General features: G+C 38.4%; 1 protein-coding gene across 1 annotated transcript in view; it reads left to right on the top strand.

Moving 5' to 3' along the window:
* Positions 1-3,901: 3,901 nt before the first annotated feature.
* The window catches only part of Ttc29 (tetratricopeptide repeat domain 29), a 293,590-nt gene continuing 277,153 nt past the window's right edge, over positions 3,902-20,338 (top strand). The window contains exons 1-3 of the mRNA XM_023705716.1: positions 3,902-4,017; positions 9,497-9,594; positions 11,743-11,826. Coding sequence (XP_023561484.1) covers positions 9,503-9,594; positions 11,743-11,826 — 176 coding nt within the window. The 5' untranslated portion in view covers positions 3,902-4,017; positions 9,497-9,502. The remainder of the gene's footprint in view (positions 4,018-9,496; positions 9,595-11,742; positions 11,827-20,338) is intronic.

The raw sequence follows: 20,338 nt of genomic DNA on the forward strand, positions 1-20,338 counted from the left end.
AAAAAAAAGAAAAGAGCAAAAGGGAAAACACAGCAAACTATGGACACCAATGCAGAAGAACATTAAAGCAACAGAGGACACTGCTGGGAGGGCAGCTCAGTGGAAGCATGACTCAGCATGCATAATCGTTAGTAGTTTTAAGTACATCTAGATTGTCTTAGTTACTTGTTGCTGAGACAAAATGCCCAGCACCCACAGTTCAATGTTTATTTTGGCTCATAGTTGGTATCAATTTTAGTCCGTAGTTGGCTGGCTTCAATGGAGGAGTGCATGCTGGCATGGCAGGGGGGCATCACAGCGAAGAGAGAGTTCATGGCAGGTAAAAGGCAGCAAAGCTGCAAAGTAGCACAGAAGCAACACCCAAGAAGCAGCCAACCTGTCTTGTTTCTCTCCCTTCATGCCTATCTGGACTACGTGCCCATTGGGTGGTGCCATACACTTCCAGGGTGAGCCTTCCTATTATCCCCACTCAGAAGAACTAGGTCAAACCAATTAGAGTAGTTTAGTAACCACACACCATCACACATCCTAGATCCAGTCACCTCTAAAAAGCCCATGATGACTGCATAAGGCTTGGGAGTTGGAGGTATTCCTGAGAACAGGAAGGGTCTGAAGAGAAAATAGGAACTGACAGAGATACTGAAGAGATAGCCAAGAATGGAGAAGAAGGAAGGGGCAGTCTGTGTCCTCCTCATCCCTCCACAGGCTCCTGGCTCCTGGTTCCTGAGTAAGAAAGATCAGGTCTACAGAGACACAGTGAAGGTGGACAACTCCCGAGACCTTCAGTGAGAAGCGCACTAGTAGAACGCTAGAAGTGGATGATGCACACTATACTAAGCCAGTGGTCAGACTTTGGGACTGTGGAACAGGATTATACATAGCCACACCCAAAATGTGTTACTGGAAAGCAACTAATGTGATCTTCGTACTAGCAGCAAAGGCTTCAGAGGGCAAACATCTACAAACAAAGCACAACAAGCAAACAAAAACAATAAAAACATGGGAAGAAAAGGCAACAAATGCCTTCTCAAATCGCTAACTCCCCAAAGCCAATGTAGGGTCAGAAAGGGGCAGGGTATCATAGGCCACTCACATAAATTACTCCAAAGCCTAGCAGCACAGCTAAGAAAACAGTTCAACTCAGTAGGATAAGAGAATACATCTCACATATATTAATGGAAATAATAAACAGAAAAATGCGAGAGCTCTAACAAGACACTAACAGAAAGCTAGATGAGTGAAATAAAGTTTTGAAAAATATCTGACCAGTTCACCAAAAAATTAGAGTGCGTGCAAAGGTTTTGATCAGAAATTCAAGAGATTCACAATCATACTGAAAGAATGGGCAGCAGGACAGACTAATCTTAGGATAGAATTTCAGAACCAGAAGACAGTGATGCCTTCCAAGGCCCACTACTCAACACATCTTAAATGCAGCAAGAGAAATGATGTATTGGTCCAGATGATACAAAGAAAATCAGTCTAAGACTAACTGGAATAAGTGAAAAGTCAAGACAAAAGAAACAGTATAAAACCCTGTTTGTAGAAATAGTGGTACAGGACTAGGGAGATAGCTCAGTGGCATAAGCGCCTACCTGGCAAGTGCAAGGTCCTGAGTTCGATGCCCAGTACAAAAAAAAATAGTGGCAGAAAACTCCCTAAATATGGAGAAAGAAATCAATATATATGGAAGGAAAGCATGCAGAACACCAAATAGCCATGACTGAAAGAGAACCTCTCCATGCCACAGTAGAGTGTACTCAACATTCCGGAAGTCCATCACAGGGACAAAAATCTTAAAAGCTATTAGAGAAAGGCAGCAAATCACATACAATGTTAAATCCATTAGAATTGCAGCAAACTTATCTATACAAATGTGAGAAGCCTGCAAGCCATAAAAGAAAACAATTTCCAAGTCTGACTTATACAGCTTACAAGACTTTCCTTTAAAAGTAATGGAGAAGGGCAGGGAGATAGCTCAGTAGAATAAGGGTTTGCTTGTCAAGTGCAATGGCCTGAGTTCAATCCCCAGTTCTGCAAAAAAATAAAAAATAGAAAAAATAAAACTGATGGAAAAATAAGGTATATCAATGACCAGGAGCACTTCAGGAGATTCAGGACCATCAAAGCAGCATTACAAATTTTTAAAGCTATCCTAGAAAGAGACAATAGTGCCATTAAGTCAAAAAAAAACAATGAGTATACTTCACGGGACAAATGGCTAAGCGAAAGGGGGAATTGGGGAAATCAGCCACAGGAAAGTAATACAATGACAGGAATAAGCTCATATCTCTCAGTGATAACTCTCCATGTGAATGGTCTCAATTTGCCAACCTAATCATCTCCGCAGTGAATGTAATCATTGTGCACTGCAAGATTGTACTAATAAAAGTTTTAAAAAATGAGTTTACCTTCTTTCAGGAAAGATGGGCTTACATGAACCATGCAAAGAGATGTTGATATAATTAAGGTAGGTATAAGAGGAAGGAACAGAAGTAGAAATTAATTCTGTGTGGAGATTGGAAACAGTGCTCTGGAGTCCTGGGAACTTTCAGCAGGGCCCAGATCTCTAAAACAGTGACACATGAGTTGCCCAATTCCTTGGATTATAGGAAAGTTTCCTTTTTTTGGTTTAAGCCTGTTTGAGTTTTCTGTCACTTTGCAAATAAAATTCTCTAACTGAATTTTCATAGCTCTGAGAAATCCTTTACCAAGTGAAAACAGAAAGAGAATTAGTCATCGAATGGCCAGTGTAAAAACACAGCTACTGAAGGACTAATCCCAAAAAGGAAGGAAGGAGCCACCTAGAAAGCCAACTAAAGGAGCTTCCAAGGAGAAAGGAGGTGCGTGGAATTCATAAGTCTCTAACAGAGAAAAACAGCGAGAACAGAAACAGAATTTACACAACTCACAGCACAAGTCACAGCTGGCAAATAAATTCATGAGAAAAGCAGGACTTCCTAGTCTGAGGAATGAGGTGGAGCCCAACTGCAAGTAGTCACAACAACCAATTGAACGTGCAAGGTGAACCTACTTGGTGGAAATAATTTAGTGATTTGTTACAGAAAATTAGATATTCTAATGAGAGTGTGGTTAGGCTTGCCATGCTTGTACTTCCAACAGAATCAATTTCTGGATAATAGAGCGAGCCAGATGAGCAACAGTGCCATTCCTCGTCTTAGAAAGCCTCACGTCGTCGCACATTTTTATGAGAATTTTAAGTAACCAGCCTCGTCGTTTGTCCCTATGCACCTGAGAAAATGAGCACGAGGGCTCGTTCCCTTGCATCCGCGGGCGAGAGAAAGAGAGGGAAAAATAGGGTACGATTAGCAGGGTAAACATGAGATTGCATAAATATAAAATCTTGAATTTCACCTAATATTTCAGCAGTAATAACAATAATGAGGACAGAATGCATGGCCTGAGATTTTTTAGTGAAATACAACTCAAAATCAGACACTCTCTCTAAAGATAGGATGAAGAATGGTATTGCATGGGTTGGAACGCCACGGAGGTGACTGCCTGAGAGGGCGGTGGGTGATTTATCCACAGGGATAAAATGGCAACAGGTCACGGGGGCTATGAATACAAAATGAGCGTTCTTCCATCAATTTCAGGAACAAAATAGAAATGTTGCAAAAATACTGAGAATGTAGCGCTGTGACAGAAGTGACTCAGGCTGTCAACACAAGCCTGAGTTCCTTTGGAAAGCAGCCTTGGAAAGGAGCCAGCTCTGCCCCAGGTCCGCAGTCAATAGCCCCACCCCTGGGCACGGCCCCCCACACCCAGAGTCTGAGAACTGCCCAATCCCTAACCCCGGTTTAGCCTAACTCCGCCCCCGATCGCCCCGCCTTGGTCTCTGTTTCCTTGGAGACTCTGCGTCCCCTCTTTTCACCTTGCGGCCTCTGAACTGGGGCTAAAGGAAGGGGCGGCGCCAGCGCCCTGCACCAGGTAGCAGTTGGGGGCAACTTCAGCTAAACGGAATCCAGAGTTGCTCAGCCGAGTCAGTGCCTCGAGGTTTGTGACGGCTTGGGCTAGGATGGGGACAGGTCTTTGTCAGCTTCTAGTTTTAGTTGAGCTGCTCTTCCAGGCTCCCTTACATCGTGATACCTTCCTCCACAGCTTCCGGGTGGAGGCTCAAAACTAAAATGAATCCCTGGCAGTTCACCTAAGGAGTAGGTGTAAGAACAAATCCTTCAGTTCTGTTCAGAACCGGGAGGGAACGGAAGGGAAACTGGGCTGCTCTTGATTTTGGTAAAATGGATTAATTAGCCAATTAACCATAAATAAAATGAACCCTATCATAATTTTAAGAGAACAAACTGCACTGGAGTATATCAACGCGCATTGCAGACGCCCTTCAGTTGGTGATTCGTTGCATAGGCTCTACTCTTCGGTTTTTAGTTCACCTACACACTTAGCAAGCAGTTTAGCATTTTTTGTATGAATGAACTGAGTTTCACAACTTGGGACAAGGAGAGGAGTTATTGTGCTGACTGGTAGCTTTTATTTTTCCTCTCCCCTTTACTATGCTATATGCTGCTTTCTGGTTTTCAGTCTGAAATCTGTGAGGCTGGAGAGACATTCATTAACAATCTGGAAATGTAAATCAAATGAAATTTGGCCTGCTTTCAAACACTTTTCCTACTATATGTTTTTATATAACCATCAGTAAGTCAGTTGGTGGGAGAAGTGAGATTTCTATTTATTTAACAATGTTATCTACCAAAGAATGGTAGAAATTTCCAAAAATTTTAAGGCAAGGGATAAACTAATGATTCCTAAAACATATAGATTGAGTATTTTCTATTGCTATAAGGAGCATGATTTATGATTTTTCTCCTGTACTTTTCTTTGAGTTTGCTTATAACAAGAGCTTGTGGTCATGCTATGGGAAGGTTTCATTCTTATAAATAATTTTGTCATATTTATTTTGAACTCTCCAGAGGATCTGTAATAAATTTTCTTGCTGTGGCTTATTGCCTGATTTCTCTTATGCCAACTTCTACCCCAAAGTGACTGAACCCTGGGGCCAGGTCACCCTCAGACCCAGTCTTTCCCCAAGTAGCCTCTGTCTCCACAATGGCACCCCCACCCTGTTTCCTGATGTTGGCATCCCTGGGGAAGGAGGGCAGGAGGGGAGAGTTACTCTTTGAAGAATTTTACTTGGGGGCCAGAAATTTAAACTCACACCATGAAACACATTTACTCTGACCCAGAACTCTCAAACCTTTCATCCTGTATTTTTCCATTCTCATTTGTCTTTGCGTGCGGGGGCCAAACTTAGAGACTGTAACCGCTGATACAAGAACCAACCAGCAGATCAAAGATTGCACCAAATCTCTTCTGAATACCAACAGTGGAATGGCTTCAGGCGGCCTTTTGATCTTTGTCTCAGCCCTGTGGTGCCACATGTAGCACTGCCCACTTGCTGGCACTGACAGGCTGCCTCTGGGTCCTCTAAGCAGACTGCTTCAGCCCGGGTTCTACGGGCTGAGTTCACCTAGTTATCAGCCAGAGAGGAGCTTCTCATTCTCCTTCTCCCGTACATGAACCTGAGCGAGTCATGCCCCTCCTTGCAGCTACATGCTTGTGTGCTTTCCTCTGCAGTAACAAGCTGGGAGAACCTTGATGGCCAAGGGCAGTGGGTTCCTTTTCTGCTATGGGCCCAAGTCATTCACCACACTGCACTGGTTGCCTTCTTCCTTGGCAGATCTAGGCTGGGACTTACCTAGGAACCTGGAACCTGTCTGGCCAAATCAGGGGAAACACTGCAACCCATGTTAAAACAGCCTAGAAGGCTCTCCTCACTCTGTAGGTATAATTAAAGCCTGAAATACTTGCATTTCTTCCCTCTTGCTTCCCCCTTGGCTACTTCTGCTTGCCAGAAAATAGGTAATTCCTACTTCAGGAGAATTCAACATAAATAATATTCAATTTAAGTGATAAAAAGAGTGATTGTGTAGGTAATAATTTTCATGCATTTCAAATATCATGTGCATCAAGAAATTCAGATCACACATTACCGTATAAAATAAAATACCCTTCTGTGACCATGTACTGATTATGAAAAAATGCCTTTGCCCAACAGGTGTAGGCAAGATAGAATCCAAGACTGGGAGCAGAAACAGAGTCTCCTGGATTTTCATCCACTATGAGCTTAAACTTTTCAACATAGATTGGTTGACGAATATTTTTCCAGCATGCAGTTAATGACTTTTCTCAGTTTCTAATTCAGCTCTGACCACCCCCCCGTTCAGTTTGTGCCTTGAGGCTTGCCAGCAGGGCTTGCAATACTTACATTAAACTAAATTTAAGAGTAAAGGTGCTCCTGCTGCTCATGTTCTCAGATCAGAGGAGAGCAAAATGAAGGAGCTGGCAGCTGAAACTTTAATGGTAGGAAACGTTGACTCGGATTTTTTAAAAAAATATAGTTGATCAGTGTGACAAAGAAGACATGCTCGTCTCTCAGTATGCCATTTGCATTTGGTTTCATTAGATGCTTATATTTTCTAGAACATAAATGTCCATGGCAAGGAAAGATGAGCAAGGGTGAATTTTATATGACAGACTATGAGGCCACCCTGGGAGGAAGAATTATAAGCACCGTAGTGGAAACACTTCCTGGATCAGAGATTCTGGTTTTTTTTGTTTTTCTCTATCTGCAAATAGGTCTTCCTAGTTTGCAGGAAACTTCTTGATGAACCTTTCAGAAGTTCCTGCAATTGTGCAGTTTCCTCTGTTCCAGTACTCACTGCATAATGCAAACAGGGAAGCAAACAGGGACCCTTAGAACAACCTTATCTAGTAGAGATGGAATGCCCTTACCCAATGTAGTGAAACTATTATTACTTTCTGTCCTTCTTGAAATCCGCTAGGGCTAGGTAAGGGTTAAGAACTGGGTTAACTCAAATTTACTCTGAGACTTCGGAGGCTTCTGGAATGTGGTTGTCACAGCTGCTGGGGAGTAACCTCCTGGAAAGTGACCTAGGGGAGCCTGTAGTATCACTCAAATCTAGCCATAGGGTTCAGTCTTATGCTAGTCAGTCCCTGTTAACACATGTTCTGCATAATGTTGCCACTTAATAAATTTTAGTTTTATAAGTAACTCTGCTAATACAAGTGGGTCAAGTATATTTTTAAGTTATAAAAGAATTAAGCTGTTATGAAGTTATTCTGTGTAACACAATATGTTTCTGATTTTTTTTTCTTAAGGAAAAGACTAACATTTATGGTTGACCATGTTTTCAAGCTAACAGTGTATACAAAAGGATTCATGGAACATATCAGGCCTCACTAAGCTGGTATTAGGATTGTACTATAACTTAAAATAAAACACAGATCTTCACTGGAATTATCTTTTGAAGTAGGGAGAAAATATTTTTGGATTAAGTTAATAAACGTTTCAGAAATTCAATTCTGACCATCTCTGCACTGCATTTCAAAAGACTTCCCCTCAGCTCTTCATGTTCCCACCACACCCACGTGACTATTGCTTTGTGACACCAGAGGACTGCCATGTCTCAGCCTTCCAGGAGTGGCTCTGTCTTGGTCCTGACATAAAACACTGTCCTTTCCCTTTTCACTATCACAGCAGCCTCCTAGCTGCCTTCCTTTCCCTACAGTCTAACCTCAAAAGAGAGCCACGCCTGAGTAATTCTTTCAAAGTGAATGTGAAATCATGTCACTTTGATGCTACTGATCCTCCAATGGATTCTTACCTCAATGACAAAAGAGTGACAGTTTTTATAGTAACTTTCAAGACTCTACATTGCTGGTACACTACCAAAATTGTCTCTAGCTTTTGACCTCATCTGCTTTGCTGTTATTTATTGCCTGTGTTTGTGAACATTTGTGTAGTTTCTAAATCCCTGCTGTATTTTTCACTATCAAATCTTATCATCCACCATCTGGATGGATAAGACGTATCATATATTTTGATGATAAGCTATTTGTAGAGTACATATATTCTATACATTTTTGCTTACTTGTGTACCATCTGTCTCCATGCCTATAATGGGATTCTGTGAAGTCAAAGATATTTGTCTTTTTGTTCACTAACCTTCACCAACTAGAAGAGCACCCTGTCTCTTAGTAGTAGTTCAATAAATGCCTGTTGAATATATTAAAGGCTTCGATTGATTGTGATTTACTGTAAGTAGCACAGGCTTGAAATGCTAGAGATAGTGATTTAAAACCTAAAACAAGTCTTCCAGGTGCTGGGTGATGCTTAAGGGTAGAAGCCAAAGCTGGAGTCCATACTCAGGGGCAGAGAGCTGGATCAGAACTTTTGGACTGTTGAGAATTGTGGACTATTTTTCTATTCTAGAACCAGCAAATATTATCCCCATATTTCTTCCACTGGGGTTAAGAGTTGAAATAACTTGATGTTCTAGACCTGCCTTTCTTACAGCTCCCCCCTGTGGCACACTGCACTTTCAGGAGGCTTGCTACTGTGCCTCCCATCCCCATTATTGTCTTGCAACATGCGTTTGACACTGCCTGTTGAGAGGTGGTTCTATGTTCACCTGCCTTGAATCTGGACAGGACCCCTATCACAGAAGAAGCGATACTCTGTGACTTTCAAGGCCAGTCCTTCAAAAGATATATATCTACCAACTGACATTTTGTTCAGATTCTTTTTTGAGCCCTCAGCTTTCCATGGCTGCCATGCTGTGAGGAAGCTCAATGCCTACTAACAGACCACATTATGTATTTCAACAGATAGCCCTGGTGAAGATCCAGCTAAGAATTAGCATCCATCACTAAATACCTGTGCAGGGGACAATTGTCCTTCTCCATTGGGTTATGTCAGCTTTTGAGCCTTCCCAGCAGAGACCCCACTCATCACAGAGCAGAGAAAGCCGTATCTGTTATGCCACGTCCAATTCCTGATACATGAATTGTGACAAACAGTGTTGTTTTAAACAATTTTTAAAAGCCACTATATTTGTTATACTACATAGTATAGCTGTGGGCTGCCCAAGTGAGTAAACTGGCTCATTAAAAATTATTCTTAGCATTTGTCACTTCTAAGGAAATCTTAACTTGTAAATGATGAGATGTTAAGAAAATAATAAGGCTTGAACTATTTTTATTCATAGATTGTAACAGGAGAGCAAGGCATAAGCATCTGAAATCCATAGCTAGCCTGAGAATGTTCATTTGTGAATTGCAGCCACACCCCTAACAAAACTTTTAGCAAAGCAAGTTGATTATCTGGATCTTCAATGCATTCATGGTGTTTCCTTCTTCTGTAGTTAGTGGTAGAGATGCAGACAAGCAATACATTGACTGCAAAGCAAACAGTAGAAGAAAATAATGAGAGAAGCAATGCGTAGAATCCACTCACCAAGCACTGTTGCTGAGTAACATCACAATAGCTCTACCTATGGAGGCATTCTGTCCTAGGAAGACAGACTAGATTGCTAACACAACTTAAAGAATTCTCTGTGGATTCATTCCTTACAAGGCCATTTCTGCTTATTTTTCGTAGTCCAAAATGACCGCCCTTCCCTCACCACCCATGACGCGTCCAAAGCTTATGGCGTTAGCCAGACAGAAGCTGCCGTGCTCCGCAGGGTCCATTCCAAGGTATGTCCCCTTAGGTTGCAATTCTTTTCCTGCAGAATAACACGTCTTCCGTAAGAGATGGCAATCGTACATCTCAGAAAATAAACTTGTTTAAGGAAAAGAGAGAGCTAGACCATGATATTCAAACATTCAGATTTGTTTCAAGAGGACTGATGAACCTAACTTGAAAGTGTGTTTTTCAAACTAGTGCTCATTTCATCATTTTATTTTCTATTGTCATTATGTCACAGTTCCTAAATAGTTTTGAGATCTGGGTTCAAACCTCAGTACTACATGCCACGCAGGCCCTGGAACCCTGGGCATGCTGTGCTAGCCACCAAAACCAGGCTTGGTAGCATGTGCCTATCATTCCAGCACTGGGGAGGCTGAGACAGGAGGATCGCTATAAGTCTGAGCTGCATAGCAAGACCCTGTACCAAATACATACATATACACATATATTTGTTAAAAACTTAAAAAGAGAGTTTTGAGTTGTTTCTTTTAAAATATGTATAAAGAAAGGAAAGAAACTTTTTAAATGAAAGGTATGTGGCTTTTAAGCCACAAGACCACAAACAGTGACTTCAGTTTTAAAGGTACTAGGGTGGATGGAAGGACAATCTGGCAACAGCATCTGTCACCTATGGTTTACCAGGGTTGATTGGGCTGATCTGCTGGTGAGGCGGATGTCCCCTGCCTCTGTCACCCTCCTAAAGCTCGGAAGAGAACCATCTCCTAGGTCAAGGATGCTGGAGTAACTGAACTCCCCTGCTACAGTCTCTAAAGGAGCTCAGGCAGGCATGAGGGTGCATCTTTCCTAGGAAGGTAGCTTAGAGGACATGATGTAGCTCCTGAAAAGATGCTGAGATCTAGAATGTGCATCATCAAGCTGCCTCCGCCTGGGAATGGCTGCTTGGCTACTGGAGTCATCACTGAGAATGTGCAGAACAGAGAACTTGAAGCACTTATACCATTTTTATTAATATTAACTGAGATTATGCACCTTTAATTGACATTTGTAATTTTATTGATTTTTAGTAATATGTAAATTATCAATATGGATAATTTGAATATGTAAGTTTGACTATTTTCTTTCTATACATAATTCTCAATTCCTGCAAGGAATAGTGATCAAAGTATTATGAGATGTCTTTGTTCTCTTATCTCATTTTTGGTATTTCTGGAAAAGACCAAAGTCCTTGGACAAAAATAAATACACAGCTAAACTAACATAAAAGTTCTTTTAAAACAGCAAATCAAAAATTTCTTTTTCTGTGGCTGAAAAATCTTTTGATAGATGCATAATTTGTATGTGTTTCCCAGCTTTGTATCTTACATTTGAATATTGTGAAATATTTTCAAAGTCTGAAAACAAAACTCGTTCTTCTGATCTTTTTGAATAATAGAGATTATATTTTCTTTGCAAGGTAAACAACCCCTAAGATCAAGTCGATTTTAAAGAGGACTCCTTTTATTCATTTTATTGAAGACAAATTTTTTATAATTAAACCTTAGGACAAATTTCACATAGGCATTAATATCTTCTGAATATAACAAAGATATTTGCTTAGTTCAATATCTCTACAGTTTTGAGAAGTTAATAGCAAGTATATTTTTTAAAGTGTAGTAGTTGTAAAGCACGAGTACACTACAGATACATTGCTCAGCAAAGTCTTAAAAATCATACATTGGAACCTCTAATAATAATTTGAAATGTCTGTGTGATTTAAAAATGTGATTTAAATAGCATTTCAGGAAAAATTAGTAATGTTTTTATAAAATAAATATTCTTGATTCAAGATTCTAAACTAGACAAAAATGACTTCTGCAGCTGGACTATTATACTGTGAAACAGTATAATCAAGGTGGAAGACATTATAATCTTTGAGGAGAAAACACTTATTTAAGGATGTGGTCTTTGCAATTTGTGGATGTTTTCCTTGTTTATACATGGGGTTTAATGACCATCTCTGTCTGTTTCCATTCAGGAGAATTAAAATTTTGAAATGATCCATCAACAAACAACCTAACTCTACAGCAATTTCAGAATATTTATTGTCCATGCTATTACGCCCTGAATACTTCTGTTCTCCTGTTGGCATTTTAGGTGTTTGGGAGCTTTTCAACCTCATAAGGCAGTGCTTTATTATTTCTTTCCATTTCATTTAGGTCCCAACTGATCAAAGAAAAAGATGACATAGATCATTATGTGGAGGTGAATTTCAAAGGATTGTCAAAAGAGGAGGTTGCTGCGTAAGTATAACCTCTTAAAGGTACTTTAATGTGAAGTTTGTTTCTTTGTCTTGATTCTTTATTGAAATTTCAATTTTCCTGTGCAGTACGCTTTTTCATTGGAACATGGCATTTAAAAATTAAAGCTCACATTAAATAGTGATAAGTCAGGCCTATTGATCTTACATATATCAATGTTTTTAATTTTATCGCTTTTAAATTCATATATTTACCAAGATATTATACTACCACATTTGAAGTACTGAGGTCTGGGCTGTTCATTAGTTATCAACCTCCATTTTAAGGTTTGTTCCTTTCATAGAGAAGAAAAAAGCTTTAAGAGAGATTTATATCGTTTTTCTTGGTGATTAGACAAAAGTAGCTCTAGTAAGTATATTTTTCTTTCATCCAATAACCCACAAAAACGAATCAATAGATTATAATTCACTGTTTAATTAAACAAATCTAAAATTTCTGGATTATGTTTTAAATGAACAATGTAAACGTTTTCATTTTATCATTATTTAAAATCTAACATATGGGATAAATAAGAATGGAATAAAAATCCGTGAAAAATTAATACAAACCTAAAATGATAGCTAAATAGGCTCAATATTGTTACCTATAGTCTTAATGACTGTTATAATCAGTTCAAGTATGAACTTTGAAAAATAGAAATCTTATAAATGTACATGCATCTTATTGAATTCAGTAAATTTTTAAATTCTAATATTTTAGGTAACACATGTTTTAAACATATCATCTTGTCTAATGTTATGAGATTCTACTGAAAAAGTATTCCTAATGATATTTTTGGTGTAGGTTTCATCCATCCTGAAATTATCAGTGTCTTAATATGTTTTATTTTGGTTCACATTATTTTCTCAATTAACATATAACATGGAAATTCAAAGTAGTTCAGTCTGTCAATAGCTATTTTATAAAACAACTAAGTTTAATAGTGGCTGTCACTTACTTCCCCAGAACTGTCTCACTGCTATGTGCAGTGTATGTGGTCTAACAATTATTCTAATTTTTAACTCATTAACTGTCCATGATAACTTGTTGGATAAAATTAAAGGGCAATGTTGCATGATTGTATTATTAGTAACTATTAAAAAATATATGTGATATTTGTGCTACTATTTAATATATCATTAGCCAGATATCTTCAGTTGGCTTAATAATTAAGAATTAAATTACAAATTGAACTTCTGCTTCATAAAATTCAAAGAGCTAGAAATTCATACATACCTAAGCCTTCAGTGTATACTGAAGAAAAGTTGTATCTAAAGGACTACAAAACATGAATATTTTCTTAATAATATTCATATTAATAACATTTTCCATTAGAGATATGACCAAATTGATTTCAAAATTTCAGTCTATAATATTACATTCTTCTTAAAGCTTCTGTACTTGGGTACTTATTGGGTACTTTTTCCACATGTTTTCTGTGAGATGCCAGATGCAAGCCACTAGCACAAACACAGTGTGTGCACACTGATGTTCACCAGCGTTGTTATTCTGTAATATGCCAAGGTTCTGTGTCTATTCAAAAGACTACTTCCCCTGATATACACTCACACATGTACACCCTGTGACTTTCCTACAACCATGATGGACGAAGAGTCTCTGTTCTCATCTAAGGATGACCTTTCGCATTTGTTTATTGGATTCCATTCCCTTATAGCAGTTTCAAGACTTTCTCTTTTAAACATGTCTTTTGCACACCATAGATTTCTCCTTTTCCAATGGATGAGCCTGACTGGTATTCAGAAGCACCTAGTATGTCCCTGCACTTCCTATTCCCTTCTGGTTCTGTCCTGTTCTTTCTGGCCCTTCGCACCAACCTGGCCTGCAATTGTGGATGGTCTGGACCTGGTGGACCGCTCCGACCTCACCGCCGTCTCATGCTTTTTGCCACTCGGTCCTCCCTGCATCTTTCTTGTCACGTGAAATGTCCTGTCCATGGAACCCTCCTCTGACCTCATAATAAAATTTAAATGAGTAGTTGATCCAGATAAATTTAAATAGCTGTTACTGGCAAATCCAACTGCTAAAGATTTATTTTACTTTGGAATTGATAGACTCATCTGAAGGCAGAGGGCTTCTTTCAGGCTTTATCACCTGCATGTACAGAAGGAATTTCATGCTTTGTTAATTTTTAGGTAATTAGTTTATTTACTTTCTTTTCTAGAAGTCAAATGCATTTCATTTTATATTTGACACTGATGATTTATGAGATATGCTTTCACATAGTTAATTGATACTGTCTGACGGTTACTAAAGAAACATGCATCTGGAAAAAAAAAGAAACATAGCTGAAGTACTGATATACTTTGGGTATTTAATTCTGTACAGTATTATCAGAATATTGTTATTTTCTAAAAGGACTTAAAATATCATTTACTATGATATCATGATTGTTTTGAATATCTAAGTAGTAAAAATGTATAGATTTCTGGGATGGCAGTTTTAACCACTTTTGTTCTGTCTATGAGAACAAAATAGAATCATCTAGGGACAGGGAATGTTAATCTGATTAATATTATTTTCTGCTTCAGTTAACAAGGTTTTAAATGAAAGATTCAGATCAAATTTGTTCTCATCTTTAATATGTTGTGGTTTTAGTGGTTTCTTTCTTTCTGTATCATCAATTGATGTTTTCTGAGTGTCACTCTGTGAGTCAGCTCAATGACAGGGTTGTCAATTACCATGCTCACCAATAAAGAAACACAACCTCATTTAATTTCCTATCTTTTAAAGTATTTTCCTATTGACTACTTTTTTCATTGTATGAGTCTCATTAACTCAAAGTACACTGGTGTTTAACCACTTAGGTTTTAATTTTAAATTTTAAAATTCTTCCAATGATATTTTTATAATCTACAGATATGTTTATTTTACCAGTGTAGCACCTAGGTTTCCCAATGGCCAGGCACTTTAAATAGGATCCGTTATTTCATGACAGACTCCCTTCGATGTGCTCTTATCTGGCTCACTCATTTTTGTGTACTTTTTAAGGCTTTTATGAAATCACCTTTCTTTCACAACATTTTTCTCTCTTGCACATAATGAATTCTCCTTGGAGATTTGCAAATTGAACTTTTTGAGAATGCCAGTTGCCAAGTAAATGTGTACTTGATGGTCCTATCATGTTGAGTTTTGTCTCTGGTAGTTATGTTTTGTCTACATTAAAACAGAAAAAGTCTCAAGCTATTCAGACTGCTCTCAGTTCTTTGCTATGCTTGAAAGAAAAGTTCCTTAAAATATTGCTATTATTGTAGCTATATAAAAATCATAGTATGTATCCATGTCCTATTTTGTTTTCTTTGTTGAAAACTAGAGGTAGGATAGTGACTGTGTTCCCTGTCTCAGTTCTTAAAGCAAATAAATGCCATGAGATGACAAGGACTTGACTATTGCAGGCTTCTGATAGGAATTACCATATCCAGATCATCTCTGGTCAGTATAATTGGGTGATATGAAAACATTTAAATGTTTGGCCAGAGAGAAGGAAAATTTTGTAGATGATAATTTTCCTTGATAGGTTTAAATTAGATGATCTATTAAGTTTCAAAACTACATTTATTTTAGAATTACTGTCTGAGAACACTTTAAAAACTCCAAACTTTATTTGATCTAGAAAGACAATCTATCAAGACACACACACATTGTATATGTATATATATATATATATATATATATATATATATATATATATAGTCTGTTTTTGAATACACATATATATCCCCAAATATTGTGGTTTACATATTAATCTCAATTTTCTATATATTACTGATAAAAAAACCTTCCATATATTTAAACATTTTTCTTCAAGTTAAAGCATAAACATGTTTACAAAAATTAAATATAGGTAGAAAAACTCAAATGCACAATATATTGTATTCTTCCCCACAAGTCACTAGCCAAAAGTTGATAGTCCCTTTGTGATAACACTATCTGGGAGAGTTGGGACCTGCCTGTCATCCCAGTTACTTAAGAGGGAAGTGACTGATTCATTTTGGGAAGTCTTAATCATGTTTCATTCCTCAATTTTAGTTTCATTTTAGATTTTTATATTTAAAGATTTTGATTATGGAAATGTACCAATATTGATATTCTAGATTCTTAAATATAAACATTTAGTACTAATTAATTAATTAATATATCATTGTCCAAAACTCCCAATATCTTTTGTTATTTTTTTTTAATTTTTATCATTCCTCCCCTATTCATGAGAGACCAGAAGTTACATTTTATGCAGGAAAAAGACACAGTGTGACTTCTCTTTAAAAGACTCACTCAACGCCCCTCAGTACTATGGATAACTGAGGTGGCAACAACTCTTGAGAGAGATGGGGCCGGCTTGACCCGAGTAGATGGAGAGGATGCAATACGTGGTCTAATTTAGAGTGATAGGAAGATCAGTGATCTTTATTTAAGTGATAGGAAGATCAGTACATTCAATGTAACGAATTTGGAGAATGCGTAAAAGAAATCAAAGATGGTTCAGTCTGAACTAGCCCAAATCACTGGGGGAAAAGTCTCTTTCACACTCAAGTCTCCAGTATCTCCAGCATTACTCAGAACACAGCAAACACTGAATAATTTTATTTTAAACAAAAGCCACCTACATCCCAGCCTATGCCCACCTTTTCCAGTTAAAATCTTTCTATTCCATTTGGAAATTTACTCTTTACAAAATTAATAATCAATACTTAAACACTAAATATGTTTCAGATACTATTTCAAGTGTACCCTATATATTAATTCACCTAATCCTAGAAAAATCAAAGATGTAAAGAATCTAAACATTTTTTTCTAGGGCCACTTGTTCTTAAAGATGGAAGCCCAGAGATATCAAGTGACTTGTCCAAGATCACATGTTAAGAAGTGGGGACCATAGGCAGTTTGAGTCTAGAGTTCGTCGTGAGCCATGGTACCATTCTGCTGCTGAAGTTAGCCAGGTCACTCAGCACTGCTCTCTCTCTTATCTTCCATCCTTTGTGTCCTGTCATCCTCTTGTCCTCAAATACTCTTCCCCCATACTGTGCCATTGGTAACTCTTCCTTGCTCTTAAATGGCTCAACTTTATTGGGCACCCTTGTTACTTCCATCCTGTAACACTCCGCCCTCCTTCCATCCTGCCACATACACTGCTGGGGAGCATTGCCATTTGATAGGTTTCCTCTACAAGAATAAAAGTTTCAAGAAAGACTTGCTGCGGCTCATGTGTGCATCCTTGTATTCACATGTGCTGAGGTCACAGGTGTGCGTGGATTGGAGCACATGATGCTTCATCCCTCTGCAGCCTTGCACATGTCCGCTGCCCAGAAGGCACACTTTTCCCTCATCCTTGTGTGCTTGCTAACCTTTTCTTATCTTCCAGCCTCACCTGAACTGTTCCTATCTCTCTGAGGCCTCCTTTGGACCATCCTTATCACATAGTAAATTCCAAAGCTCCTGTCGAAATTGTCTTAATAGCCACTGATGACCATGTGTTTTAGTTCTCCCTCTTTATTAATATTTAACAAACTATAGATGATGACCCCTTAGTACTTAAAAAGAGTGAGTAGTTGTAACTCTTAGTTTGGGGATCACAGTCAGTGTTTTAAAAATGAAAATCAAAATAGAATAAACAAAAGCGCATTCCATACTGTAAGGCTAAATATTGAAACTCTGCCAGATGTACTGGAATAGAGCTTGGGTTCTAAAACCAGACTGTTTGCTTCGAGTCCCAGCTTTACACTTGCTGACAAAACAACTGGCTGACTATGGGTGAATTCCTTGACTGTCTTGTCCCTAGGCTTCCTCACCTGGAAAAAATAGGAATAATGATGATAGGGCTGGCCTAATGGAATGGGCATGAGGATTGACTGATAAAGAGACTGAAATATTTTATACCAATACTTTTAAGATTTTGCTTCAAAATTTATATACATTGTATATATGCATGCATATACTGAATTGCAATATAAATGTGTTTCTTGGGATGGGGAGATAGCTTGGTGGCATAAGTGCCTGCTTGGCAAGTGAGAGGTGAAGAGTTTGATCCCCAGTACAGCATATCCTGCAGGCCCCAGAACCCCAGGCATGCTGTACCGGTCCCAAAACCAGGCAGGGTGGCTCATGCCTGTAATAGCAGTGCTGGGAAGGCTAAGACAGGAGGACCATTGTGAGTCTGAACTGTGTAGCGAGACCCTGTAAGAAATAAAAATAAAATAAAAATATAAATAAAGTAAAATAAATGTCCTTCTTACTATGAACTGCCAGAAGAAACAACTCTGCACTGGGAGACTTTGGAAGCAAAATTTTATTTTATTCACCCTTAAGATTCTTCTTACTTTAGTGAAATAAAACTTCTCTTCTTACTTTTCTGCTAGAATAAAGAAACACAAAGCTAACATGCTGTGTTCCACAGCTGCCAGGTCATAGCTAGAAAATGAAAACAGAAATTAAAGGGCAAACATATGGACAAACCCCCCAGTAGGAACATTACCATTCCTGCACAGGGTTAAGTTTCCTTCTGAGTTGCTGGGCTGACTGGGGAAATGGAGGCTGTGATGGGGAATGGGATTTTCATTAGTGATGAAAAGACCATACCTTAGTTTTTCAAGAAAGACAAGCTTGTATTTTGATAAAAAAGTCTAAAAGAAAATTTATCACATGAACTTATCCAAGCAAAATGGAGAATTGTAAAAGATCTTGGGAACCTGAATAAACTATAAAATGATGGTGTAGACAGCTTGGCATAACTATTACATGTCTAGTCTAAGTTTTGGTTCAAGCAAGATGGGAACAGGAAAAGCACAGTAAATGATTGATGTGTGGTCATCTCAGTGTTACATAATCCTCTCAACTCTAGAAATAGTAACCCTTGTTATTACTCTTAAAGGCCAAGGCATTGAGGTAATTTATTGTTATAAAGAAGCAGGAGAAGGGCTGGCCTGCTATCCCAGCGGACTAAAGCACCTGCTTAGGCAGACACAGCAGCTGGGGTTCAATTCCCAGCATGCCGTGCCAGACCCACCCAAGGGTCACGCTGAGACTGCCATTGAGACTGGGTGTGGTGGCACGCGCCTGTAATCCCAGTGCTTGGAAGGCCGTAAAAAGGAAAATCACTACTCATCCAATCTATGTAGTGAGACCCTGTAGACCCTATACTAAATACAGAAAGAAAAAAAAAAACCGCAGGAGAAATGAGGCAGAGAAATAGTGCCTTATGGAGAAGAAAGGATAAAAAATGGCTGGCTATATTAGAGATAATAAGTGCAATGGATATTTAGAGATCATATTCGAGACACTTCCAGAACTTCCAAGGCTGCCTGGACCTGGAAACTCCACCTAGTTTCGCTTCAATAATAATTGAGTTGTTCTGTAATCCTTCCAGATTTCTATGAAATTCTGTTATCCTTGTCTGAAACCCCATCTTACCCTACAACTAAAGTAGCTAATGAAATGTATTGATGAATATGGGGATTGTTCTCTTAAAAGTTAGACTGGCTTAACACTTCAGTCCTTCAAGAGCAGCATCCTTCTCACGGTTAAGTGATCACAGCATACATAGTACAGTAAATTCTTACCCTGAGAGGGGAGGAAAAGAAAATCAGGAAGCTCAAGATTTTCAAAAAATTTTTTTCAGAACAAGTTGGAATATTACCAGGGATCAGAGGTGAGATTTCTTATTGGTAAAAGGAGTGAGTTCAGTAGAATAATATAATCTGAAATACTTGTACTACTAATCCCAGAACTTCAGGATATATAAAAACTGACGAAAGGGAAATAAACACTTCTGCAGTGATACTTAGTGATTCCATCTTCATTTGCTCAGAAATTGCTAGAAAAATCAGTAACCATGTAGAACCCTTGAACAACACTTCCAGTCACCTCAAATAATTAACACAGAATGTTTTACCAGGCAATACATGTACTTTTTCAAGTATTCATAAAGCATTTTTTAAAGTAGAAAATATTCTCAGTCATGAAACAAACGTTAATATACTCAAAGGACTTGTACCCTAAAATTTATGTTTTTTTACAATCCAGGGATTAAATTAGAATTGATAACCAAAAAATCTCTAGAAAATCCCCACAAACTGGGAACTCAACATATTCCTAAATGACCTATGAATAAAAGAATTTTAAGGACGAACTAGAATATTTGAAGAGAATGAAAAACAAATATATCAGAATTTGTCAGATGCAGTGAAAACATTGCTTTAAAGAAAATTCTATAGCATGAATAGGCTTATCTTAAGAATTGAAATGTCTAAACTCAGTACTCTGAGTGTTTTGTTTTTGTTTTTCAATTCTCAGAACCAGGGATGGTGGCTCAGGAGCCTGAGGCAGGAGGATTACTGCAAGTTCAAGGCCAGTGTAAATTACTTATTGAGACCCTGTCTCAACCAGAGAGACAGAGAGAAAGACAGACAGAGAGAGAGAGAGAGAGAGAGAGAGAGAGAGAGAGAGAGAGAGAGACAGAGACAGAGACAGAGACAGAGACAGACAGAGAGACAGAGAGAGAGAC

The sequence above is a fragment of the Octodon degus genome, unplaced genomic scaffold (genome assembly GCF_000260255.1).
Source record: "Octodon degus isolate 3935 unplaced genomic scaffold, OctDeg1.0 scaffold00227, whole genome shotgun sequence".
Taxonomy (NCBI): Eukaryota; Metazoa; Chordata; class Mammalia; order Rodentia; family Octodontidae; genus Octodon; species Octodon degus.